Here is a 27744-nt window from a genome sequence, read left to right on the forward strand (position 1 = left end):
TCGAACTCTCTCTCCACACGATCTAGTCGATGGAGTATCTCTTCCTGTTCAGGAGGAGAAAATCGTGGTTGTGGCGCGTGTTGCGGAACTGGGGGTCTGGGAGGTATTGGATACCCATGAGCCGAGTAGTCCGGTGGTCCCATGTTTCCATGAGCTCCGTCTGGATAGCGCGCATTATATCTAGCCGACACCACATATGGGTCGCGCTCATAGCCGTAGTTGTATTGTGCTTGTGACGATTCGAACGTGTAACACCCCGTGTTTTCCAAAAGTCAAAGTCAAAGTCAAGTGTTGACTGTTATTGGAATTAAAGATTAATAAAGATTAATTTCATTTTAGTTTCATTTTGATTTTCGTATTATTTGGAGTAAGTGTTGTATAATCAAACTAATCGACCGATAATCGAACTGTGAATCAACGATCGACTGTGAATGGTAGGAAGTAACAACGCAATAAAGCTAATCAATCAATAATCAAGGTGAATCGAATCAATCATCAAACTCAAGTGTGGGGATTTTAATGCTCCTATACGTGTGTGTGTGCCTTATGTGTTACTTGTGCGTGCTTACTTTTATGTTAAAGTGTGTGGTGAATCAATCAAATCAATCAAGAATCGAAGGTGAATCAAACTCAATGGAAATCGAACCCGAAATGGTTGTAAGGATGCTTGTATGTTAGATATAGTAGTTGGAACTAAAAGTAATTTGATTAGGAATTCTATCATTCTCAAATCATCGTTCATCGAAATCGAAATATCAAAAATCGTCGCGAAACACTCAAAAACCAGGCAAGCCGATCGAACAGGGCAACCTGATCGAACAGGCTAGCCGATCGAACAGACTGTTCGATCGGACAGCTGCTCGATCAGGGATGCTGTTCGATCAGCTGACCTTTCCTCTTTTGGAAGCCTATAAATAGGGCTGTCCTTGTCAAACTTTCCACTTTTGGAAAAGCTCTGACCGACCAGCCTCTTCTTCTCACTAAATCCAAGATTTCTCTCAAACCGGTAAGTATTTCGCTCTAATCCTTGTACGTTTTTGTTCATTAATCGATTCTCCATCTTTCTATCTTTCAAAATCTGAATTTCATCCATGAAATCACCAAGATCTAGATGTTCTTGAGTGATGTCATCATGGTGTTCTTGGTGTTCATCAAGAACTTCATGTTCTTGACTTCATTCAATCATGAATAAGCTAGATCTAACCGATTTCCGCATCAATAACTTAAAATCTATCAAAGATCTTAACATTTCACGGTGGAAAAGGATTGGAAGATGGGTTTTCATCTATCTTTCAACTCTTTCACACTCAAAAAGGTGAAAACGAGACTTGAACCGGTTTACAAATCAATCTAAACAACACATGGTTCAAGATTCGGGTTCTACCAAGAGATGTACCGATTTCGGGTTAAACGTTAAACTTAGGTTCCAAACCGTCTCTGGCCGAGTTTGGGTGATTCCTGCTCGAGTTGGTAGGCTAAGTAGGGACTTCAGCTTTGTGGTTCAACCCGTAGTCAAAATATCTCCAAATCACACCAAGTAACGGGAAGAAACAAGTGTTAAGTGAAAAGTTAACCGAATCGAGAAGCTGGCCGAACGGCTAGGCTGTTCGATCGAACAGCCCAACCGAACGACTATGCCAGCCGATCGGTTAGGCTAACCGATCGACTAGCACTTAGACCCACCAACGCACAAAGGTGTAGTATTGACGAGATACTGTTCGATCGACTACGCCACTCGATTGTAATCATTACTGCTCGGATCATGAGATACTATACTTTAAAACACATAGACTTTTGAAACAATGGAATGTCACCCGATCGAGCATGCTAACCGATCGAGTGACATCTTGCCAAGTCTACAATGCTAACCGATCGGTTGGGATAACCGAACGAACAGCTGTTCGATCGGCCAACCTGAAAGGTAGTACAACCATCATACACAAACACATCCTTCACATCAAAGGAAGAAACAATCCACTTGAAGGAACCAGCCGATCGAGCCAGCCGGCCGATCGAGCGGATGTTCGAACGGACTTTCAAACCGATCGAACAGCCCACTCGATCGAACTGCTGTCCGATCGAATGGCCTACTCGATCCAAGTACATTGTTTACTTTTTCCGCGTTACTCATCGTTGTGTTATCAAACTATTCAGGCTAACCTATTCTCAGTGCTCCCTTCAATCCACAATCAGCCACTGTGAGTATACTCGATCCCTTTTTGCTTTCAGCACTTTTGGGTGTTACATACGTAATCTATCAAATTCACAAACAACACAAACTATTTGAACGCTAACCTACTTGCATGTATTACTTGTCTAAATGATTGCTGTTTGTTATGTTTACACGTGGAGTGCTATCTACCTGCTTTAGCAACGTAGTACTATAGTTTGGACTCAGCACCCGTTCCCACGGGGGTTGCTAAGGACAATTACTCGCATGGATTACGGTGGTAATCATGTATTGCGAACTGTCTCGGACAGTCAACCCGAAGTCGTTGGTATCGATGGTCCCATGTTGATAATTTACATGCATCGTTTGCCCTTGTGTACGTGCTTGGTTATGCGTAAACTATTCGAACTCTATATGCTATATCAAACTTGTGTACTCACCTTTACATTATATGTATTGACTTTTATTTTAACGTATGTGACAGGTGTTTAAGCTACTAGCGTGCTAGGGAAGCGAGGCAATAATAAGCTTCTAGGAGCCTGTGACCTTAGGACAGTGTCCACGTATCTGCTCCAGGGCCATAATTATCTGTAGATCTTGTACTGGCACCTGTAGTCAGTAAGATTTACGGATAGTTGTCTAGAAGTCTTAAACAATATTTACTTTTGGTCTGTAATAATTAAGAATCCGAGTTGTCGGAACAGTTCCCATATTGTTTAGTTGATTTCTATGATAACTTGTTATTATTTGGGACACGGTATGGGACGTGTTATATAACTGAATTGTATGATAGTTGTTGTGGAAACTTCTGAACAATCTGTTTCGCTCAGTGCCGCGCCCCGATGATTCCGCCATCGGTTGGGGTGTGACAGATTGGTATCAGAGCCATAACTATAGGGAATTAGGTTAGACACGATCTAGTCCGGATCGCTGTCTTAGAGACCTAGACTATAGTTAGGAACCAAGAGACCAAGTTTATGTGCTTATTTTATGTTGTTTCCTTATATTCTATCATTACATCCGAACTCCGAGCCAAATTTTGTAATTTGGACGGGATCAGGAGTGAAACCCGCAAATTCCTGCCTAAATTACGAATTTTTGCCAATTATTTTGTGCAATTTCTATCAATAAACGGGGGAGAATTATACCAAATTAGGGCTGAAACCCGTAATTTGAGGAAAACTTTCCTCTAGATTTTCTTAAAACAAGGAAGAAATTGCTGAGCTAGGGGTGAAACCCTAACCTTGGCAGCTATTCCAGCTTTATTTTATCTCGCCAAGGCAATTGACGGACTCCAACGACCTGAACTCACGAGGATGGCCTAGAATGCGCATGCATAATGCCCAAGAATCGAGGCAGAAACATGTCCCCTAGAGTCGAAAGTGACGACAAGTCAACTGTGAATAGTTAAATTGCCATGGTTAGTCAAAGTCTAGTAGCCGCAGACAATCCATTTTCCGATTTCAAGTGTTGCTTCGTTGATTTTATGTGATTTACCTGTTTACGTGTTTTAAGATTCGTTGATTACTCCGTTTGTTATCAATCAGCGTGACCCTTGTTGCTATTATATCTCGATTCAAGTCCCTGTTGATGTGATCTAAACGAAACCAGTGTGTTATGCTACGCTATACGACTAAGATAGACGATACAATGTGATGCTATCCGATACGCAAAACGAACGACACTCGACTTGTGATTATAGGTTTCTGTTTTCTGACAGCCTCTGTGATAAAATTTCGTACGTGTTTAGGGAATTAAGTGCTCTATTTGCTTAATTACTTATGTACTTTAATTGCTTCTGTGCTTATGTGCCTCTGTGATTATGTGCTTATGTGTTTATATGTGTTACGTGACGTGAGATGTGACGTGATTCTAAGCTTTAGTAAACTAAGACGTGCGAGATTCGAATTCGTTGTGTTGAGCCCAATGGCGATGTCTATTGCAGACCATGTCGTCATCATCAAGGCCTCGCCAACGTCTTACTCGTCGGGAGAAGAGAGATCGTCGTTTTGCTGCTATCCTCTCTAAAACGGTAGCAAAGGCTGTGAGTGAAGTATTCGAGAACGCAAGCAAGTCATCTGAGGAATCCCGAACCCTCACGCCCAAAGACTCCAACAAAGCTACTTTTAGCTTCAAACAATTCAAGGCATGTGGGCCAAAAGAGTTTACCGGTGAAGATGGCCCTACGGCTCTGTTTCATTGGTTTGACTCGGTAGAAGTCACCCTTCGTCAAAGCGGATGCCCAGATCACCTCCGTACTCTCAATGCTACCGGTGTCTTCCAGTCGCGAGCTTTGGACTGGTGGACCGCAGAAAGGAACAAGCGCGGGAACGACGCTGCATACGAGCTGACGTGGAAGGAATTGAAAGCGATCATGATGGACGAGTTCTGTCCTCCCCACGAACGCCAAAAGTTGGAGGATGAGTTCTGGAGTATCAAGCAAAAGGAGGGAGACAATGCGGGTCTCACCGCCCGTTTCAAGCAATTGAGTATCATATGTCCCGACCAGGTCAAGACTTCCGACATGACCATCAAGAAATACATCCGTGCTCTTCCGGATTGTGTCGCAGATTTTGTTCACGCCGCCAAACCCGCAACGATCGAGGAAACCTACCTACTCGCTGCTGAGATTAACGACAAGCGGGTTAAGGCTGGTGTCTGGGATAAGCCATCCAAGTCGTTGCATCAAGTGACTACCGCATCAACCGACAACCCTACTACTCAAGCCTCCAAGTCCTCGAGAAGAAGAAAGAAGAACAAGAGTTGCGCTGCTGCAACCACTGCTGCTCCACTACAGTCTGTACCAGCTCAGCAGCAACAGCCACAGCGTTCAGCGCCAGTGATCAATGCGCCGCCAGCAAAGCGTGCGTACACCGGCCCCCACCCACTCTGTGCTACATGTTCTTATCATCACCCGGTGGGTGTGGCTTGCCGATTCTGCGCTCACTGCAACGTCTACGGGCATTTCACTGCGAGTTGTCGCTATGGTCCCCGTCAAGCTCAAGCTCAAGTCACTGTCAACCAGGCTCTACTCCCTGCTCCTCAAGCTCAACAAACCGCTCAGGCCCCAACAAACAATGTTCGGACCTGCTTTGCATGTGGTGACCCTAACCACTTCGCAAACCGGTGCCCGAACAGGGTGGTGAAACAAGAAGCTCAACAACCCCAGCAACAACAACAACAGCCTCAACAACAAGCCGCTCACGCCAGAACTTTCAACATCAATGCACGCCAGGCTCAAGCTGATAACAACGTGGTCAATGGTACGTTCCTTGTGAATGGTATATATGCATCATGTTTGTTTGATACTGGAGCCGATAACTGCTTTGTGTCATTTGAGTTTGAGAAACTTCTTAGACGTAAGCGCTCTTATCTTTCGACACCCTTCGAAGTAGAAGTCGCTACCGGAAGAACCATTGCTGTCAATTCTGTGCTCCGTGATTGTACTCTCGAGCTCAACAAACATATATTCCCGATTAATCTCATTCCGATGCAGCTCGGAAGTTTCGATGTCATAGTAGGCATGGACTTTCTTCGTGAAAACCATGCTGAAGTTGTGTGTGCCGATAAGATGATTCGTTTTGTGCTAGCTAGTGGTGATAATCTATGTGTTTATGGTGAAACTACTGCGAAAGATCTCAAGCTCATGTCCTGTCTTCAAGCTCGCAAATATCTCCGCAAGGAATATCGAGCCTTCTTGGCCAACATTGTTGTAGCTGAGACGGACAAGAAAAAGAAAGTTGAAGTCGAGGATGTTCCTGTTGTCCGAGAATTTCCTCAGGTGTTCCCTGATGATCTTCCTGGATTACCTCCAAGTCGTGATATCGACTTTCGAATCGACCTTATTCCAGGAGCTAACCCAGTGGCCAAAGCTCCGTATCGACTCGCTCCCTCTGAGATGCGAGAACTCTCAAACCAACTCCAAGAGTTACTTGAAAAAGGCTTCATTCGCCCGAGCACTTCTCCATGGGGCGCGCCAGTCCTTTTCGTCAAAAAGAAGGACGGGTCGTTCCGGATGTGCATCGATTACCGGGAATTGAATAAGCTAACCATCAAGAACCGATACCCCTTACCAAGAATCGATGATCTGTTTGACCAACTACAAGGTGCTCAATGTTTCTCCAAGATTGATCTACGTTCAGGCTACCATCAGTTGCGGATTCAAGAGGAAGATATACCCAAAACCGCTTTTCGAACCCGATACGGCCACTACGAATTTGTTGTCATGCCTTTTGGTTTGACCAACGCACCCGCGGTCTTTATGGATCTGATGAATCGCGTGTGTAAACCGTTCTTAGACCGTTTCGTCATTGTATTTATCGACGATGTCCAGATCTATTCCAGATCGAGGGCCGAACATGCGCAGCATTTGCGATTGGTTCTCGAGTTGCTTCAGGGAAACCAACTCTACGCCAAATTCTCCAAGTGCGAGTTCTGGTTGGAGGAGGTTCAATTTCTGGGTCACATTGTGAATAGTCGGGGTATCCACGTTGATCCTGCAAAGATTGAGGCAGTCAAGGGATGGGTTACGCCAAAGAATCCGTCAGAAGTTCGCTCTTTTCTCGGATTAGCTGGTTATTACCGGAGATTCATCGAAGGATTCTCAAAGATTGCTATACCGCTTACCTCCCTTACTCATAAAGACAAGCCTTTTGTGTGGGGAAACGCGCAGGAGACTGCTTTCCAAACCCTCAAACACATGCTGTGCCATGCACCAGTTCTTACACTGCCGGACGGAAGCGATGACTTCGTTGTCTATTGTGATGCTTCAAACCTTGGACTTGGCTGTGTTCTCATGCAACGAGACAAGGTTATAGCTTACGCATCTCGACAGCTCAAAATCCACGAGAAGAACTATACAACCCATGACCTCGAGCTAGGCGCAGTTGTCTTTGCCTTAAAGATTTGGCGACACTACCTGTATGGTACAAAGTGTACGATCTTCACCGATCACAAGAGCTTACAACATATCTTTAACCAGAGAGAACTCAATATGCGTCAACGCCGATGGGTAGAACTTCTCAACGACTACGACTGTGAGATCCGTTATCACCCAGGCAAGGCGAATGTAGTTGCAGACGCCCTCAGCAGAAAGAATTACGTGATAGGTGTTCTAAACATCCAGGCTCAGTATAACCTCGAAGCTCTCATCCGCGAAGCACAACACGCTTGCTTCAACGAGCGTACGTTGAAGAAAGAACGAATCTATCACGATGGAACTCAACTCGTGAGCAAAGCCAACGGGATATTCTATTATCTGGACCGAATCTGGGTTCCGAGGAGGACAGATTTGCGAAAGATCATCATGGACGAAGCCCACAAATCCCGATATTCCGTTCATCCCGGTGCGGACAAAATGTACCAGGATCTTCGCTACAAGTACTGGTGGCCTGGAATGAAAAGGGATATTGCTCTATATGTTGGTAGCTGTTTAACTTGTGCAAGAGTCAAGGCTGAACACCAAAGACCCTCAGGCTTACTCGAACAACCGCCGATACCCGTATGGAAGTGGGAAAGCATAGCTATGGATTTCATAACTAAGCTTCCGACCACGCCATCAGGTCACGACAGTATCTGGGTTATAGTCGACCGTCTAACCAAATCAGCCCACTTTTTGCCAATACGAGAAGACTATAAGGTGGCCAAGCTAGCCCAAATCTACACCGACGAGATCATTAAGAATCATGGTACGCCTCGAGATATCATTTCTGATCGCGATGCTCGGTTTACATCGAGATTGTGGGAAACTTTTCAAGCAGCTCTAGGTACGACGCTGAATTTGAGTACCGCATTCCACCCGCAAACCGACGGGCAGACGGAAAGAACGATTCGTACTATTGAAGACATGCTCCGTGCGTGTGTTATCGACTTTGGTGGTAGTTGGAGTAAACACCTACCTTTGGTCGAATTTTCGTACAATAATAGCTATCACTCCAGCATCGAAATGGCACCTTTCGAAGCCTTGTATGGTAGGAGATGTCGCTCGCCTATTGTATGGCACGAGGTCGGTCATTCACAATTGACTGGGCCCGAGATTCTGCAAGAAACGACTGACAAGATCCACCAGATAAGGGAAAATTTGGTGAAGGCACGGGACAGGCAAAAGATGTACGCCGATAAACGACGCAGGCCCCGCGAATTTGCAGTTGGCGACTACGTGCTCCTAAAGGTATCACCATGGAAGGGGGTAGTCCGATTCGGCAAAAGAGGGAAACTTGCGCCTCGATTTGTTGGACCTTTTAAGATTCTGGAAAGGATCGGTAAAGTTGCCTACAAACTCGAATTACCGGAGGAACTCAGCAATGTCCACCAGACTTTCTATATTTCAAACCTTCGGAAATGCGTAGCCGACCACGACGCGATAATACCACTCGACGATCTTCAGGTCAATGAGACGCTACACTTCGTGGAAAAGCCTGTCGAAATCATGGACCGACAAACCAAGCAACTCAGACGCTCTCGCATTCCTATTGTAAAAGTACGATGGGAAGGCAAACGAGGCGCGGAGTTCACTTGGGAACTCGAAAGTGACATGAAGGCCAAGTACCCGCAGTTATTCAGATAGACCTGAAGCATCAAATGGGTAAAATCACACGGCGATGTACGGTTCTCGGCCTAATTTCGGGACGAAATTCCCTAAAGGAGGGGAGACTGTAACACCCCGTGTTTTCCAAAAGTCAAAGTCAAAGTCAAGTGTTGACTGTTATTGGAATTAAAGATTAATAAAGATTAATTTCATTTTAGTTTCATTTTGATTTTCGTATTATTTGGAGTAAGTGTTGTATAATCAAACTAATCGACCGATAATCGAACTGTGAATCAATGATCGACTGTGAATGGTAGGAAGTAACAACGCAATAAAGCTAATCAATCAATAATCAAGGTGAATCGAATCAATCATCAAACTCAAGTGTGGGGATTTTAATGCTCCTATACGTGTGTGTGTGCCTTATGTGTTACTTGTGCGTGCTTACTTTTATGTTAAAGTGTGTGGTGAATCAATCAAATCAATCAAGAATCGAAGGTGAATCAAACTCAATGGAAATCGAACCCGAAATGGTTGTAAGGATGCTTGTATGTTAGATATAGTAGTTGGAACTAAAAGTAATTTGATTAGGAATTCTATCATTCTCAAATCATCGTTCATCGAAATCGAAATATCAAAAATCGTCGCGAAACACTCAAAAACCAGGCAAGCCGATCGAACAGGGCAACCTGATCGAACAGGCTAGCCGATCGAACAGACTGTTCGATCGGACAGCTGCTCGATCAGGGATGCTGTTCGATCAGCTGACCTTTCCTCTTTTGGAAGCCTATAAATAGGGCTGTCCTTGTCAAACTTTCCACTTTTGGAAAAGCTCTGACCGACCAGCCTCTTCTTCTCACTAAATCCAAGATTTCTCTCAAACCGGTAAGTATTTCGCTCTAATCCTTGTACGTTTTTGTTCATTAATCGATTCTCCATCTTTCTATCTTTCAAAATCTGAATTTCATCCATGAAATCACCAAGATCTAGATGTTCTTGAGTGATGTCATCATGGTGTTCTTGGTGTTCATCAAGAACTTCATGTTCTTGACTTCATTCAATCATGAATAAGCTAGATCTAACCGATTTCCGCATCAATAACTTAAAATCTATCAAAGATCTTAACATTTCACGGTGGAAAAGGATTGGAAGATGGGTTTTCATCTATCTTTCAACTCTTTCACACTCAAAAAGGTGAAAACGAGACTTGAACCGGTTTACAAATCAATCTAAACAACACATGGTTCAAGATTCGGGTTCTACCAAGAGATGTACCGATTTCGGGTTAAACGTTAAACTTAGGTTCCAAACCGTCTCTGGCCGAGTTTGGGTGATTCCTGCTCGAGTTGGTAGGCTAAGTAGGGACTTCAGCTTTGTGGTTCAACCCGTAGTCAAAATATCTCCAAATCACACCAAGTAACGGGAAGAAACAAGTGTTAAGTGAAAAGTTAACCGAATCGAGAAGCTGGCCGAACGGCTAGGCTGTTCGATCGAACAGCCCAACCGAACGACTATGCCAGCCGATCGGTTAGGCTAACCGATCGACTAGCACTTAGACCCACCAACGCACAAAGGTGTAGTATTGACGAGATACTGTTCGATCGACTACGCCACTCGATTGTAATCATTACTGCTCGGATCATGAGATACTATACTTTAAAACACATAGACTTTTGAAACAATGGAATGTCACCCGATCGAGCATGCTAACCGATCGAGTGACATCTTGCCAAGTCTACAATGCTAACCGATCGGTTGGGATAACCGAACGAACAGCTGTTCGATCGGCCAACCTGAAAGGTAGTACAACCATCATACACAAACACATCCTTCACATCAAAGGAAGAAACAATCCACTTGAAGGAACCAGCCGATCGAGCCAGCCGGCCGATCGAGCGGATGTTCGAACGGACTTTCAAACCGATCGAACAGCCCACTCGATCGAACTGCTGTCCGATCGAATGGCCTACTCGATCCAAGTACATTGTTTACTTTTTCCGCGTTACTCATCGTTGTGTTATCAAACTATTCAGGCTAACCTATTCTCAGTGCTCCCTTCAATCCACAATCAGCCACTGTGAGTATACTCGATCCCTTTTTGCTTTCAGCACTTTTGGGTGTTACATACGTAATCTATCAAATTCACAAACAACACAAACTATTTGAACGCTAACCTACTTGCATGTATTACTTGTCTAAATGATTGCTGTTTGTTATGTTTACACGTGGAGTGCTATCTACCTGCTTTAGCAACGTAGTACTATAGTTTGGACTCAGCACCCGTTCCCACGGGGGTTGCTAAGGACAATTACTCGCATGGATTACGGTGGTAATCATGTATTGCGAACTGTCTCGGACAGTCAACCCGAAGTCGTTGGTATCGATGGTCCCATGTTGATAATTTACATGCATCGTTTGCCCTTGTGTACGTGCTTGGTTATGCGTAAACTATTCGAACTCTATATGCTATATCAAACTTGTGTACTCACCTTTACATTATATGTATTGACTTTTATTTTAACGTATGTGACAGGTGTTTAAGCTACTAGCGTGCTAGGGAAGCGAGGCAATAATAAGCTTCTAGGAGCCTGTGACCTTAGGACAGTGTCCACGTATCTGCTCCAGGGCCATAATTATCTGTAGATCTTGTACTGGCACCTGTAGTCAGTAAGATTTACGGATAGTTGTCTAGAAGTCTTAAACAATATTTACTTTTGGTCTGTAATAATTAAGAATCCGAGTTGTCGGAACAGTTCCCATATTGTTTAGTTGATTTCTATGATAACTTGTTATTATTTGGGACACGGTATGGGACGTGTTATATAACTGAATTGTATGATAGTTGTTGTGGAAACTTCTGAACAATCTGTTTCGCTCAGTGCCGCGCCCCGATGATTCCGCCATCGGTTGGGGTGTGACAGAACGGGTTGTAAGCCGTTGGACCCGTGTAAGCAGGTATGGGTTGGTCATACCCAAATGGTGGCGAATTTTGTGCAGCTGGTGCGAAGTTCGCCTCCTGTATAGGACTTGAAGGTCCTTCTTCTTGTAGTGGCGGATAGTGGCTACTACTAGAGTGTCGAGGAGTGCTGAAGTGGATACCCCCTCCTCCTCGTGTAGACATACGAGCATTTGTCCTCCTACGCCTTGGCGGATCAGGTATTACTGGTTGCGCCGGTGGCGGAGGTGGTGGCGTAACTGCCACAAAGCGTGAATCCTCAGAGGGATCCTGTGGATGTCGTGGTTGTTGTGATGTCTGTTGAGGTGGCGTGTAGTACCACTCATGTCGGTCGAACAACGCTTGGAAACTGTCTGGTCCCTGATAGGGTGTGCCATGGAAGGATGACCCATCAGAGACTTCTATCGGGTGCGTGGGCGTTCCACGAGCAGGTTCTGTTGGATCAGTATCTTCGTCCATGTGATCCTCGGAGAAGTGATCTTGTGGTCCTAATGGAACAAAGCCTGAAGGTTCCTGTATGTAGTCAGCTGGATTAAACTGACCTATGAAGTATGGAGTAGGGTCGTCGTAATTTCGGTGTGATACCGAACGTTGTAGAGGTATGAAGGAAGGTTGTGGGTTGTTGGGATCATTCTCTGAGTTTGGCCCAAAGGAGTGCCGATAAGATGGCGTCGAGCTGTGCGAGGTGGAATGCCTCGCAGGTTCATACAGATCTCTTCGTCGTTGTGGTTCTTCACTCCGTGTCATTGAAGGATGTCTTGTACCTGATGGTCCAGCTTCGTTATCGTGATGTGTCACGATATCTCCTCTGCCTCTTCTTCCCCTTCCTCTTCCTCGGAATATAACAGGTGGCATTTTCCTGCTTTATAAATCTTTAAATTCCAATAATAAAAGAAAAGACAAAATTGGAATAACAATTCGAATTTGTCCTAAGTTCTTGTCTGGACTCAAGTATGTGTAATTGTGTCATTGAGATTAAACACAATAGGATAGTGTTTAATTCACTCAATGTTGGCTCTGATACCAACCTGTCACACCCCGATTTCCACGTGTCTCACCAGTGGGCCCGGTGGGGGATTACCGTGACGATGTTGGCAACAATATAGTCAAACCACACAATTATATAAATGCACAGCGGAAGCTTAAGATAAATATATAAACTTCAACCTCTGGTTGTAATATCAAATGTATTACAGAAGTTGAATATATCCACAGCGGATCAAAAATAATAAATATTGTTCATTCAGATGCAGCATCGAGTTTGCGAGACTATGTACGATGCTTAGGACGCCTATACCAGCCCATTTCGTATAGTACCTGCACTTAATCTTTTTGGGGAAAATACGTCAGTTTACACTGGTAAATACATTCAACTGACACATTTGAAAATGTTTATTAAAATTGATTTGAATGCACAAGGCACAAACTCTTTTATAACTTGGGAAAATTATTAAAATCTTGTGAACGTTTTACATGTTCTTTTATGCGTTCAGTAGCCCGGGTCGTGCCGGGTTAAAGATTTATAGACACACCACATTGCGTAAAACCGTAGTATAAAAACCAACGGCTACGTCTTTTAATTTAATGTCGACAATATATACCGGGTGTACGCCTACACCGGGATGTCGATGGTCGTGGCCATTTCGTAAAATGATGCCAAGGATATCCGGGACAACGGTCATTAAACCCCCCAAAGGCTTTTAAGAAACAAAACTGTTTAAATGAGCCGATCATATTATTTAATTAACCACCAAAGCGATGGAAGAATATAATGCTCAATCAAGCGGTATTAATATACCGTAACCCAAGCCCATATAGGGGAAATAAGTTAAAGTATTTACCTTTGCAAGTATATTTCCTTAATTTGGATTAAATCACTGATAGCTTTTACTGGGGCTCCTAATCTGGAACGAAGGTTTTAATTAACCTCTTAGAATCCTAACGAGTCGTTATAATGGCCGTAGCCTAGACCGGTTGGTTCCGATATGTGAATACGGTTTAATCGCGTGAAAAGGCGAAAACCGAGAATGGAGTGCGATTCTGACCCAACAAGTTCAGAGACTTGTTTTATATGGGTTTATGGTTCACACTCTGGATTTTGGGGTCCAAATAATATAATTTGACCCGTATCGGCTAATTTATGAAAACTAGTTTCATAAGCCGAACCGTGCGCGCAATGGGCGAAACGGTTAACCATGAGAGTCGTACGCTTATTTCCTAAGTCAATATGCCTTAAAGAGGTTGTAGTATCAGTAGGATACCTTCTGTGATGCCCGTAACGAGTTTAAGTTAATATTATGCCCCGTAGGGGCTTTTTGGTCATTTTAAAGACTTTTAAAAGAGCTTTTCGAGTTCTACAGGAAATCTGAGTTTCCCGAACAGTTTATAAAATCTAAAATACTTTATTTATTATTTAAAATCAGTAGCAACTGGAATCGGGTCAAAAGACCTTGTAGAACTCATGTTTTGGCCGAAAAGGGCATATTCGGTATTTACCGAACCGTAGCCATAACCGCAGGTTATGAGCGAGGTAAAAATTATTAAAAATCTTTAAAATTCCCAAAATATTATTTTAATACAGTGGGTAAAAGTTTTGGTGACGAAATCTTGGTTTAGATAGGTGTTATGCTAATTGCGCCGTTAATTACTAAAGTTTACTTTAAATGCGCCATTTAGCATAACTCTCATTCTAGACCTCGGATTGACGTGAAACTTTAAGGACATGCTTATAATTTAATAAGCAAGGTTCTGGTCCGTTCACGTGTCCGAAATACTCGTTTTATTTTCAAAATGGCGTTACGGTCAACTTTTAGGCGATTAACGGAAATGCGTAAAAGACTCGGATAACTCATGAACCGATCACAGAGGTTTATACCATCATGTAACCTGGTCCTAAGAGAGTCCTAAGGTATATCTATACCTCACTAAAACGGGCCAGAACTGAAGTCAAAGCAAAAGTCAAACTTTTGCGACATTCGGCTCCGAACCGGGTCAATATAGCAAATGGTCGATTCAATCGAGCGCAAACAGGTTTATATACTTATTATCATGTTTTATAAGTGTCAAAACAGGTTTCATAACATATACCTTACAGATTATGTACAAAACGGCAAAATAGCTTTCTGTTGACTTTTTAAGTGTGCGTTTGACTCGATATTTGACATAGTTAGAGTGGTGATCAGAGGGAACCCTTTTAGGGGATTATTACCCACATAAATACCAACTCATAACTATCTTTGATTTGTCGTAAGACTGAACCATCACTGATTTATTGTAAAGTCAAACCGTAGTTACGACGGTTTGGTTTTTAGCTATTTACTAAGGAAATGTGAAACCACAAAGGGTTAGATCACTTACAGAAGCTTGAGACTTGTCTGTAGAGCAAAGAAGAAGACTTGGATGCTCTTGAAATGATCAGATAGAAGTGTTTTGAGTTGTGATGAACTTATGGACATAACCTTGCTATTTATAGCCAATGTCATGGTCCAAGATCATCACACAAGGGTCTACAAGTGCCCTTGGATGAATGGCAGGTGTCTTGGAGGATTATGGGTCGAGTAGGGGGCACCCATGCCTCATTTATTGGTTCTTGGTCGTTCATAATGCTCAAAAGGCAAGATGTTACAACTTTCTGCATCTGGGCGTCCCACGCGGCCCGCATGGGAGTTCCATGCCATTTTAATGCGGGTCGCTTAAGATTTGAATATCAGGCGTGTAAAAGAGAAAGGCTCGCGGCCCGCCTCAACTTAACCATAACCATCACGCGGGTCGCGAGAGGCCTGGTTTCCAGAAATTTTAAATCTTTTGAAATGATTACGAAATCCTGGTAATTAATAACGAAATCCTTCGTAATGATTTACCTGACCTTTCGGGTTTGAAGGGGTAACTTTGCGGTTTGGCCCTTGGTTAATTACAACTAAGGACCTCGTGTTATTTACCCGCGTTGTTAAGTCCCCGGTTAGTTTATTAATTTATTCAGAAAGCCTTCACTTTCATTATTGACGCTTTTAACCCTTCTCCTACGAATTCGATCGTAACTTTCTCGTTTCATAACGAAACTTCGCGAAATTTATATATTATGTTTTAGTGAGTGTATAATACCGTTACAAAGCCTTGGGAACGTTAAAGGGTCACTCAGAGGTATAATTAAACATGTTGACACAGTTAACCCCTGTAGCTTGTAATCTCTCACTTTCTTTCGTGTTTCGCTTTCGTACGATCTATGATACATTCGTTTGAAGGTTCAAGCATTTATTTAGGGTTACTATACAGTATATTTACCCTTGTTGACATTTATAACCCTCAAATTTACATACTTTCAAGGTTTGTCAAAATTAGTCCTTTATTAAATACAAATGCCACGTGTAATCAAATGACACGTGTTAACACATTATTGGACGCAAAAATTCGAGGTGTTACAATTTGATTAGACGATCAATGATTACCCAAATGCTATCATGACCGGACGAGGTTCGAGGGAGTTTGGTGATAAAATCCATAGAAATACTCTCCCATTTCCATACCAGAATTTCTGGTTGTTCGAGTAAGCCCGAAGGACGTTTGTCACACCCTGACTTTTGCCGAAGCGTGATTATGTGTGACTTGCTTATATCATTGCATTCAATCATAACAACAACTACATGATAAAACTAACGATGATCATCCATTAAATAAGTTTAAAAACATAACAACAACATTGTTTTAAAACATAGAATTCAAATTCGAGTACAAACCATGCAACTTGTTTTTAGAGTTTACAAGGATTTGACAAAAGACATTAAATAAAACCAGGTTTTTTGGAAGACGTGTCTCGTCCAGGATAAGACACACTAACCAAACCCTAAGACCATGGATGACATCTTTTATTCTCAAACAACACTTGGAACTTCCGAACGCCCGCCAGATCCACATTTAATTCCCTGAAATATATGTAGTTTGAAAACATCAACAAAAGTTGAGCGAGTTCGTGTGTTTGTTTATGTGTATGAATAAACCTTTGTAATCATTGAAAGTATGTATGTAAGTTTGTAAATCCCGGTATGAAAGCAACAAGGAAAACAGATCATTAATGGTTTGCAAGGCCATTAATATGTGTGACGTGATGCAGGAAGGCTCAAACTTAGCAGACTTTGCACCGAGCTTCCGGCTGTAAGACATAGTCATCCCATGGGCCAAACCTTGGTCCAACATGGGCGGGGCTCGCTACACCCAAATAGATCTATCACTCATGTCCCTCGGTCCTACAACGAGGATTAATGGCTTTAAGCATCACACCCACCACTCACACGATCTAGCAGTATCCTTCCTTAGCTAACCATACCAAATAATAACGTTTGTAAACAGTTGTAACATGTACTTCACCCCCGAAGTTATAAAACTGAAAACAGATAAAAGAAAAGGGGGTCACGAACTCACAGTCTTGCGTCTTCGTATCACAGTAACTCAAGCTTCTTCCGGTGTACACGACTACCTACAACGTACTATGATCTATTAGACGAGCGGATCATTCCTTGACTTAGTATTAATTAGTGTCTTTGATATTATTCCAAGTTATATAATTATTTGTTAAAATAATAAATATTTTGACTTAAATTATATTTATTAACTTTTGGAATAATTGTTAAAACAATATATTTTAACTTAATACTTTTCAAGTATTTATACTTGTATATCCTTCCCAAGGATGGGCATATTTGTATTCGTATTCTTATACTTGTATATCTTGCCATGTATGCGGGGTCGTATTCCAGAGTGTAATTATACGTACGAAAATACGTATCTCCTGTAATTGTGAAGTATCCTTAGTAAAAATCCATATATGTTTCCAAAATATATATTTTAAGAAATACCCCTTAGAAAAAATATTTATAATTTTTCCTTTGACAAAAATATTTGTATTTTCATATAAGTTCCAAAAATAATATATGTTCAAGTCTAACTTGGAATATATATATATATATATATATATATATATGCTTATTTTTCTCTAAAATAATATATTCCGTTTTTGTTTGAGAAAATATATATGTCTTCCAAAAATAATATATCTTCTAATATTTCCAAGAAAATACATATCTTTATTCACCCAAAAATAATATATTTTCTTCTTGTCAAAAATATGACATAACCTTGTAAAAATTGTAAAAATCATATTTTTGTTTCCTTTGGTGTCCAAAATATTATTTGCCAAAATATACACATGAATATTATTTCCGGAGTATTTTGTAAGTTATATTCCTTAGTTCGGTTTCACCAATATTTTGTGTATAACTTGTATATTCATATTCTTGGAATTTTGGTAATATTTTGGATTGTAATTTTTGGTATTTCAGTGAGTTATATTATTTCATGTCCTAAAATAATATACTAATACACAAAGTATACAAATAATCACACACATGGTGACTCTAATATATTTCCTAAATACATATTTAGTCACTTTTATTTATAAAAACCAACCTCCAATATTTATAAATTTTGTAACAAAAATTATAGCAAAGTTTATGTAAAGATTTATGGTTTGAAATACACTTGTAAATATTTATTTGGAAATATTTTTCTAAGTGTTTAATTTTTAGAAAAATTTTGCCATAGTTTCCCCTAAAAATGGAGGTTTCCATACCTTGAAGGTATATCATTTTCTTTTGTAAAATCAACATCATCAACCAATAATCAACAACAAACAATCTTTACTTACCAATTTTGCCAAAAACAAGCATAATCTACTACTTCATGAACTTGAAATTTCATAAAATTTTGTAGTAGCTTACTAGTGTTCTTAGTAAGCCTTGTTACCCTTTAAAGTATGATTGATTCTTTAAAAACTTCATTTTTAAAGAAAATGGATCTTCACAACTTATAATCATATTTTTCAAAAATGTTTCTTCATGGATCTTTCTTGTTACATAAGTGTTTCTACACTTTATTAACCACCAAAAATAAGGTTTGTTTATGTAAGAACCAAGATCAAGTAAATCTTGTGTTTTTAACTTGGTTCCATTGAAAAACCATGCATGAAATTTTAGATCTACAAGTATTACAACTTACTTTGATCATTATTTTACAAGAAAACCACAAATTCTTTCAAGTTCATGCTTCTGCTTCTCATGAGGATGATCCATTAACTTCTACCATGTTCATCCTCTCATCTTGCTAGATTATGTTTTTAATCATGATCTAGCAAGATCATATGATGATCAACATCATTTTTACAAGCAATCAACAATCAACAAGTATTACAACACATAAACATCAAGATTTCTTATGTATTCAAGCTTATGTTCATGTTTCAAGTTCAAGTTTCTTAGTGTTCTTCAAGATTATCAATATGTAACATCTTTTAACCACTTGAAATAGATGTAAAATAGAGTGTATGATGTTTTTACCACTAGCTCAAGGCTAGGGATGATCAAGTGAAGATAAGAGATGGATGAAAGCAAATGAAGGAGGTCCTTGAACTTACGAAAGCTCCTAGCTTCTTTATGTAACCTCTAACACCTTTGTATACGCTTGTAATGTATGTCGGATGGATGAATGATAGTGATGATGGTGGTGGTGAGTTCGGCCGAGAGCACAAGAAGAGGAAGAAGAAAGAAGTGTGTGTTTAGTGTGTGTAAGAAGTGAAGTTATGATCTTCGAAGTTTACTTATAATCCATTTTAACACTTTAACTCTTGGTTCTTATGCTCATTATGGAGAAACATGATCTATTATTATATTGAAAGAAAATCCCAAGTGGGTCCCTTGTTGGGCCGATTACATAGGTGGGGGGGGGGTAGTAGGCTTAGGTTGTAACTAAGTTAGTTACTTAGGTTAAAATCCAAGTATTTAGTTAGATACTTTAGTTACTAGATATTTATGTAGTGTTATGACGTTCGGGGACCATAACTAGCTTGGTAATGTTAAAACATTGCTTTTAGTGAAAAATTGGTGTTTCGGGTAGTGTCCGGTTGTTCGGTTGGTTACCGGTTCGTTAAGGTGCTAAACTTTGCAGTTAGTGTGCTTTATGTACCCTTTTATGACAGTTTTGATTCCCGACACTTAGAAAAGCATTCAGGACCATTTAACCATATTTCTGCATGATATTAGATTGTTTAAATGCTGAAAATTGCTGATTTTTGCTGAATTCAGCACTTTATGTGAGTTTTAGGCACTTTCCGACACTTAAACTATCACTAGGAAGGCAGTTTTACGATCCTTAATTTCCTACACACTATACTAGTGTAATGCTTGGTTTCTGGCTCATTCTGTGTCTCAACACACTGTCTGTCTATGTACTTTATTCCGTCAGCATTTTCCTGATTTGTTTGAATACTGTGCTAACTGTGTTTCGTGCATCATTTGAGTCAAATAAGCTCTCATGCAATAATGACATGTCATTTGAAATATGTGATGCACGTATAAAGCAGTAATCAGAAAGCAGTTCAAGTCATTAATTGTAATTCAGCACTAATCATGGTTTAATAGTTGTACGGATACCTGAAATTTTTGACAGTTGTCACAACGTTGATGTTCAGCTTTCACCTTGGAACAAGTGAGACATTTGGACACATAGGTTGCGATGTTTTTCTTCATATTGGACCACCAATAAGACGTACGGAGATGTTGGTACATAGTATTAACTCAAAACAATTATTAAGACCTACCATACTTATTATTTCTCAATTACATAGTATTAACTCAAAACAATTATTAAGGCGATCACTTTCTTGATTAGATTAGAAGTTATGAAGTCCAAAGTTCAAACAATTATCAAAACAGACAAAGAACAATCTTGGAATAACTCTCCAAACTTCATTAACCATGAAAATATTAACTCAAATCGGTTTCTGCGTATCATAACTCGATGCGTATATAGCTAAACTTAATCTAGCAATTATAATCGAACTACAGCTCAATAGCTAGAATAAAGGGATAAACCAACTTGTTTAAACCTATTCGGTTAATCCATCGGCTTATGGATAACCATCCAATTGCTATGATCCAACCCACACCGGCTTGGGTGAGTCGGATATTATCGGGCTTTGCCCAACAAGTTAGTGGTGATAATATCACATCCAAAAGTGATAATAAAGAAGTTCATGTGGTGATCTCTGCTTAGAGGGCTGTTTTGTATGCTAGCGATTCAAACCATTTTTGAGAGAAGTTAGTGAAGAGAAACTCTTGATGTAAGACAAAGGAATGGTCAACATCCACTAAAACCACTACACATTTTTGTGCCTGTGTGGTGATATGTTCCTTACTCTTCACTAGTTACATCACTGAACAAAATCTTTTGAGTTATTAAAAAACTTATTCAAAAATTTTCATAAAATCTAGAAAAAGCTTACTCATGACCACTTACATCATTTTTAAGAAACCATCTTTTAAAAGACAATTTATAATTTATGAACTTGAATATACGATAAGGTTTTAAAATTAAGGGTGGTTTTACATTGTACGTCACACACGGTATGTCTTTGTATGCATGATGTGTAGTCATAGTTTGTAGGCTATTGTAATTTGTAGGGGTCACACTGACCAGGTATTCGTGTTGCTGTGAGATTAGATGAAACAAATGTGATTGAGAATATGAAAGGGCGGAAAGGGTGCATGCATAGGCATTGCTCAAGGTACACATTAACGATTACTATAGTCTATAGACTTGTGTGGTGATTCATGTTATGATCATACAGAAGATTGAAATAGAGAAAGGGTAGAACATGGCTTGTTTTTGAGATGTAGACTGTTAATTTATGAGTCATAAATTATGACAAATAAGGATAGTTGCACACAAAGTTATGGTTTTTCTTTTGTGATAATTTATTGTTGTTAAAAAAGGTTGTATTTAAAATTATCCAAATGCATAAATTACTTTACTTATAAAAATGAAAAAAGGTCCACTGGATAGATTTCTAGCATAAAAAATGCTATTATCAGAAAATGAAAACCAACAGATCAGTTCAGTTTTTATACAAATGAAATCAAAGAATTAACATATTCCTAGCAATTATAATCAAGGAAACAAGAAAGTTTCACTCACTTTACTTCATTATAGTTGTAACATATTAGTAGTCGAGCACTTGTGCCGGTTGACATTTGTATCATCATCATGGATTTATGGGGTATCAAGGATCAGCAGTGCTTCAAGTTCTGCCCGGCGGCGCTCAAGTTCCTAAAATTTTCAGATTAGAAAAACATTATTTATATCATGTAAACATGGCCTTCCAATGTGAGCAGTTTGCAAATTCAAGAGAAGTGGTGCCATGGGTGGGTCGGGCGGATTGGGTAAGAGGTCAAAATGGGTAGTTATTTAGTACGGTTCAGGTTGGTTGGGTTGATCCTACCCAGCATACACTATAAGAGTTTCATAAACTTTTAATTTGATAAAAATGATTACAAAAACTGTCATTACAAAAGAAAAATCTAATCTTATCAACAAACCAACTAAGGAGACTTATACCCAATCAAATACACTTCAAATGTCTTTTGACTTTTAACCCACTTGACCCGTATTCCTTTTATTAACCTATGAGACCCATTTGAGATGAAACACAACCCGCTTATAAATAAACGGGTCATAATTGCCACATCAAGGTTAGAGTAATAAGAAGCAGATGACTAATTGTACTAACATTCAAGCAAAACTAACTAATTATCCTTACTTGGTTACTACCATGAACCGCATACCTGCAAATCTTTAAGCGCTTGCTGTGTTGAGACTTCTTTTTGTTGGCGAGCACGCTTGAGGAAACCAAGGCACAACACTCCCTACAAATTTAGTTAATTACAGATGACTTCTAGTATCCTAAAGTAGCAAAACCAAATGTACATAATAATTTGTATTTCTCTTTGACTTACAGAAACAACATAAATCAGGCCACAAGCAAGGAGTGTGTAACTGGCTATATCACGAAGAAGAAGAATCTCATGGCGCTCCCGATACATACCAGGATAAGCTCTTGTAGTAACAGCAACACTGAAACGAAAACATAAACACATAAACTTTGGTGGAATGCATCAAATTACATGTAAAATTTGCTTACAAAATCTGCAGCATGCCCCTGCCAGCCCAATACTCCAGTACCTAAAACAAATTAATAGCACATTTCTCATATTCTTGTTCAAATTCAAGGGCAATTGAAAAAAATTCAAAAGAACTGAAAAACTGTGTCTGTGAATAACATTGTCTGCGTATTGGATAACTAAAAATCATATCTAGTTATATAATAAAAAGCGATATTGATAAAGATAAATGATAAAGGCTGAAACTATTGGCACACCTTGGTTGGCTATCTGCACACTTAGGGTTTACCTACGCTGCGTATAGACTTATACGCATCGTAGGTAAGGGGTAGGTACACGACCAGACAGTCAACCTAGTACCATGTCAAATCTCTCTGACATACGCATCGTATAGATCTATACGAAGCGTATGTACAAAAAGGTATACGCTGCGTAGAGACCTATACGCAGCGTATGTCAGACAGATTTGACATTGATACAATGTTGTCTAGGCACGTGAATAAAGCTATACGCAGAGTATAGATCTATACGAGGCTGGTAATTGTGAATTCTAAAGTGTATTCAGACATCCATCTCTGCCTACAAATTCAAATAGGCAACATGGTGTGCCAATATGCACACCCATGATAAATCGTTAACAACTATCCTAATATTCAAACTAGAGTTCGAATAATCGTTAACAAACAATATTAAAAATAAATGGTAAATCAAATAATAATAACTATGATAGGTAATAAACTGGTCTAACAATGTCCTATTTGATCATATTCTTGTTCTTCTTTTTAAGAAATTCAAATTAGGGTTTTGAACCTTCCAGAACTTGATGATGAACGACCACTCAGTCTCAGCAACAACCACAAACACCGCAATCGCCACCGCGTAACACCGGAATATTCCATCAAATATCTATAAAAACACACAACATCATAAGCAACAAATGTATCACCATTCATAGAAAGAACGAAATAGATCAATAGCCTACATCTAATCCGTTTGTCAAAGATCGGACGGCTGAGATGACATTAACCACAATGCACAGAATCGAAGCGGCAACAGTAACGAAGCTGAAACACCGGCAGGTAGCGAGTATCGGGTCGGGTTTGGCCCGGACTCTGAGGTTGTTGCATGTAGGGTTTGATGAACTAGTGGTAGCACTATTAGCTAACGGTTGTGAGGTCTCTACTTCATTGATTTCATTAGCCATATTTTCCGGTGAGCTTCTACGGTGATCGGAGTTTTGAAAGAAACAGCCGGTTATCGAATTCTGGTGAGTGAACGGCGATAACGGATCCGCGATGGTTTGTTAGTTGTTACGGTTAATTTAATAATTACTACCAGACCTCAAGTTATGGCTAAGTTTACAATTTTGACCCCTGTACGGTAAAAGTTGTCATTAATTTACTTATAATAAATTACTTAATTTATATAAGGGTTAATGGATTTAAACACCTCCGACTATTGTTATTTGGCCGCTGGCACTCTCAACTTTGACTCTGGCTCACACCACTCCCAACTTAACACTTGGGTTGCTGTGTCACCCCGTCGTTAAATAAACACTAACTGGGTTAGTTCTTTTTGCTGACGTGGTCATTTTGTCCAATGTGACATGGTGACATGACCTGTTTTTATCCAACGTGGCCATTTTTGCTGACGTGGCCATTTTGTGGCCAATGGTTGTTGAACAAGTCATTTAACCCGCATTTTCTTCATAACTTAGCCGCAACCACCAGATCTTTCTCTCTTCTCCCTCATCTTGTGAAAACACCAGATAAAACACACTTATGCAGCCAACACCCCTCTGCTTTCTCGATTCTGACCGGCGATCGGAGTGACTCCGGTGGTCGCACATCAACCCTCCACCCTCACTCAACTCTCTCTCTCTAATTCAGGTCCGGTGACCTCTGCAACTGTTTCTCCGGTCAAGCACACACCACACAACCACTCCTCCGGCAAAGATTATCGGCGCCGCCGTCGGTGATGTTGTTGAAGATGAGGTGAATACGACGACGTTTGTGAAGGCAGCCACCGAACTCCCTGGTAAGCCCCTCTGTTCACTCTTTCTTTTAGATCTTGTTGATCCACGCATGTTCCAACCGTTTTGTGTTGTTCAGGAAGTAGCCGGGGGGGGGGTGTTGATGGCGACGGTGATTGGTTTGGTTTTGGGAGGGTTGGGCTGTGACGGTGAGCCACGTGGTGGTGGATACGGACGGCGGAAACAAGGTCCGGCCATCGAAAAACAGCGGCAACGGTGGTGAGGGGGTGGCTTAGTTTTGGAACGGAGCTTGGTTCAGTTCGGTTCAGGTTTCACATAGGTCGGATTCAGTCTTGTTCAACAACCACTGGCCACAAAATGGGCACGCCAGCAAAAATGGCCACGTTGGATAAAAACAGGCTATGTCACCATGCCACGTTGAACCAAATGGCCACGTCAACAAAAAGAACTAACCCAGTTAGTGTTTATTTAACGACGGGGTGACACAGCAACCCAAGTGTTAAGTTGGGAGTGGTGTGAGCCAAAGTCAAAGTTGAGAGTGACAACGGCCAAATGACAATAGTTAGGGGTGTTTAAATCCATTAACCCTTTATATAAGAGTTAATTGCCAAAATCGTCCCTGAGGTTTGGGCACATTTGCTATTTTCGTCTAAAATGACACTTTTGTACCAAATTGCCCCCAACGTTTGTAACTTTTTGCCATTTTCATCCAAACCACTAACTTAGTTTATTTTTTTTTTGTTAAGTTGAGGATATTTGGATAAAACTGACAAATATAAAACCACAGGGACGATTTTGGCAATTTACTCAAACCCTTTTTAATTTCTTTTGTTTAATTATTTTTGTTACATATATAATAAAAAAGAATATACATGGAGTTTTTAGAAAAAAAAATAATAGTTTTGTCACATAATTTTTATAAATTTTCATCCAAATCACTAACTTAGTTTATTTTTCTATTAAGGTGAAGGATGTTTTAAATTTTATAAAGTAAGACATAAATTAATTTACAGCTTCTTTATATAAATCGGTTTTATAAAGAGAAAACGTCATTGGTGTGCAACACATAATAATCGATTACAACTTTTAGTATTTATCAGTTGTAGAGATAGAAAAAAATTGTAAAACGTTACATATTTTTTAAATGTGTTGAACACCTAGGAAATAAGTTGGTAGAAATAAAATATTTATTTAATTAAGATTATGAAGGTAACTAACTAATACTTATTCTGAGTGGCTTGAGTAAAAAAACTTTTGGTTCATAGCATTATAATTATTTATAGTTACTAGAGGAGGCCTGTCGCGCTTCTGATGTGGACACACTAATTTTTAACAAAATTTAAATAAAAATGTAGACGAAACAGCCAAAATAATATTAATAAAAACAACCTAAAACTAAAATATTACAAAAATCAATAAAAAGAAAGCAAAAAATGTTTTATTTTTCCCCACAACCGGTTCTAGGAGGTTCGGTTTACATGTGGCCCAACCCGGTTTCTAGCCCAAATCGATTTGGCCAAAGCTGGTTTTAATCCTTCTTAAAAACCCGAACGGGTTTGAGAAAAAAAAAACCTGACGGGATTCTCATGGTTATAAAAAAACATCTTAATATATCGGATTACCATTCTAACCTAAAGACTGTCTTCTGCATATTTACTATTTAACAAACTCAAAATCAGTAAGTTTTTTTACCCGACAAAACCATTTGATAAAAAAACATAACAATAAACTTGATTTTAAGAAATTCATGGATTTGTTTTTAATCTTTTATAAAAAAGTTAAATGACATCTTAAATGTATAAAAAAATTTGTAAATAAAACCTTTAAACTTTTATTAAATATAGCTAATTTAGTGAAGTTTATTAAATGAGGTTATATTAAATAGAGTTTATTTAATTAAGTTTATTAGATTAATGTTAAATTTAAATTATATACCTTTCTTTTGAACAGCAAATTTGGATCACTAACGGATCACTGAATTATTATTGTGCCACTAGCGAACCATCCGATCAGAGGCGGACTTAGTATAGTCGTAGGCGTAGCCCGGGCTACGGCTCAACTTTTAAGCGGTAGTGTAAAAATTTTTTTTTTTCCGATTTTTATACTAAGGATACCCCTCAACTGCTACTAGGACACCCCTCAAATTTTTTTTTTTAGAAACTGACATTAAGCCCAAATTAATTGCCAATATTAATTCATAAAGCCTAACACAAATGTGATATGCTCAATATTGATTCGTTAATCTAAATACTAATACCTTAAAGAGTAAAATGCACGGATAGTCCCCGTGGTTTTGCAAAATAACATCTATAGTCCCCAACTTTTGGAAATTACACCGGTGCTCCCTGTGGTTTGACAGTTTGTTACTCGGATAGTCCCTGGAGTGGATGATGGTTAGTTTTCTCCGTTAAGTGGATGTGAAATGACAAATTTACCCTTCATCTTCTCCACTCTATAAAACAAAACAACCCCACCCACTCCCGCCTTTCTCTCCGTCTCCCCCACCATTAATCACGTTCTTCCTTATGTTAACAAGCTTTGTGATTATCAGAACAGAGGTCAAAACACTGTTTTCTTTGATGGGCAGGTGAAATTCTTGGATTATTCATTCATTATTATCGTTTTTTCGCAAACAAGCGATTACATAAATGTTGCAGGACCGGCTAGCTAAGGTGGTCTCTTTTGTATCATCATTGCTGGATGACATAAGCCTATTCTAATAATAGCTTCTTCCAGTGCTCTTTCCTTGTGGGAAACCGAGTTTTCAATGTGGTCAAAGACGATCACTGTTGTAACATACAAAGGGACCAAAGATATTGCCATTAAAGATTTAGAGTGTCAAGTCCTTTCATCTTCTCCGGATGCCATCTTTGAGGTACATAATGGATAGTATATAACAAAACTAACATGAATTCATGTTTGGATTTTGTTAATCTTTCTGTTTCCACCACCATTAAAGGTGGGGGTGGGTGGGGTTAGGGTGGAGTTGTTTTGTTTTTATAGAGTGAAGAAGATGAATGGTAAATTTGTCATTTCACATCCACTTAACAGGGAAAACTAACCGTCATCCATTCTAGGGACTATCCGAGTAACAAA

The 27744-nt window shown here is 39.8% G+C and overlaps 1 protein-coding gene across 1 annotated transcript; it reads right to left on the reverse strand.

Moving 5' to 3' along the window:
* Positions 1–21541: 21541 nt before the first annotated feature.
* On the reverse strand, positions 21542–23996 carry LOC110881428. Its single transcript, XM_022129690.2, has 6 exons — positions 23638–23996; positions 23466–23561; positions 22676–22716; positions 22491–22608; positions 22320–22400; positions 21542–21804 (listed from the first exon to the last, which is right to left on the reverse strand). Exons 1-6 carry the CDS (start codon positions 23857–23859, stop codon positions 21748–21750), a joined length of 615 nt encoding a protein of 204 aa, XP_021985382.1. The 5' UTR covers positions 23860–23996; the 3' UTR covers positions 21542–21747.
* Between the last annotated feature and the right edge of the window lie 3748 nt (positions 23997–27744).

This window comes from Helianthus annuus, chromosome 10 (genome assembly GCF_002127325.2).
Source record: "Helianthus annuus cultivar XRQ/B chromosome 10, HanXRQr2.0-SUNRISE, whole genome shotgun sequence".
NCBI lineage: Eukaryota > Viridiplantae > Streptophyta > Magnoliopsida > Asterales > Asteraceae > Helianthus > Helianthus annuus.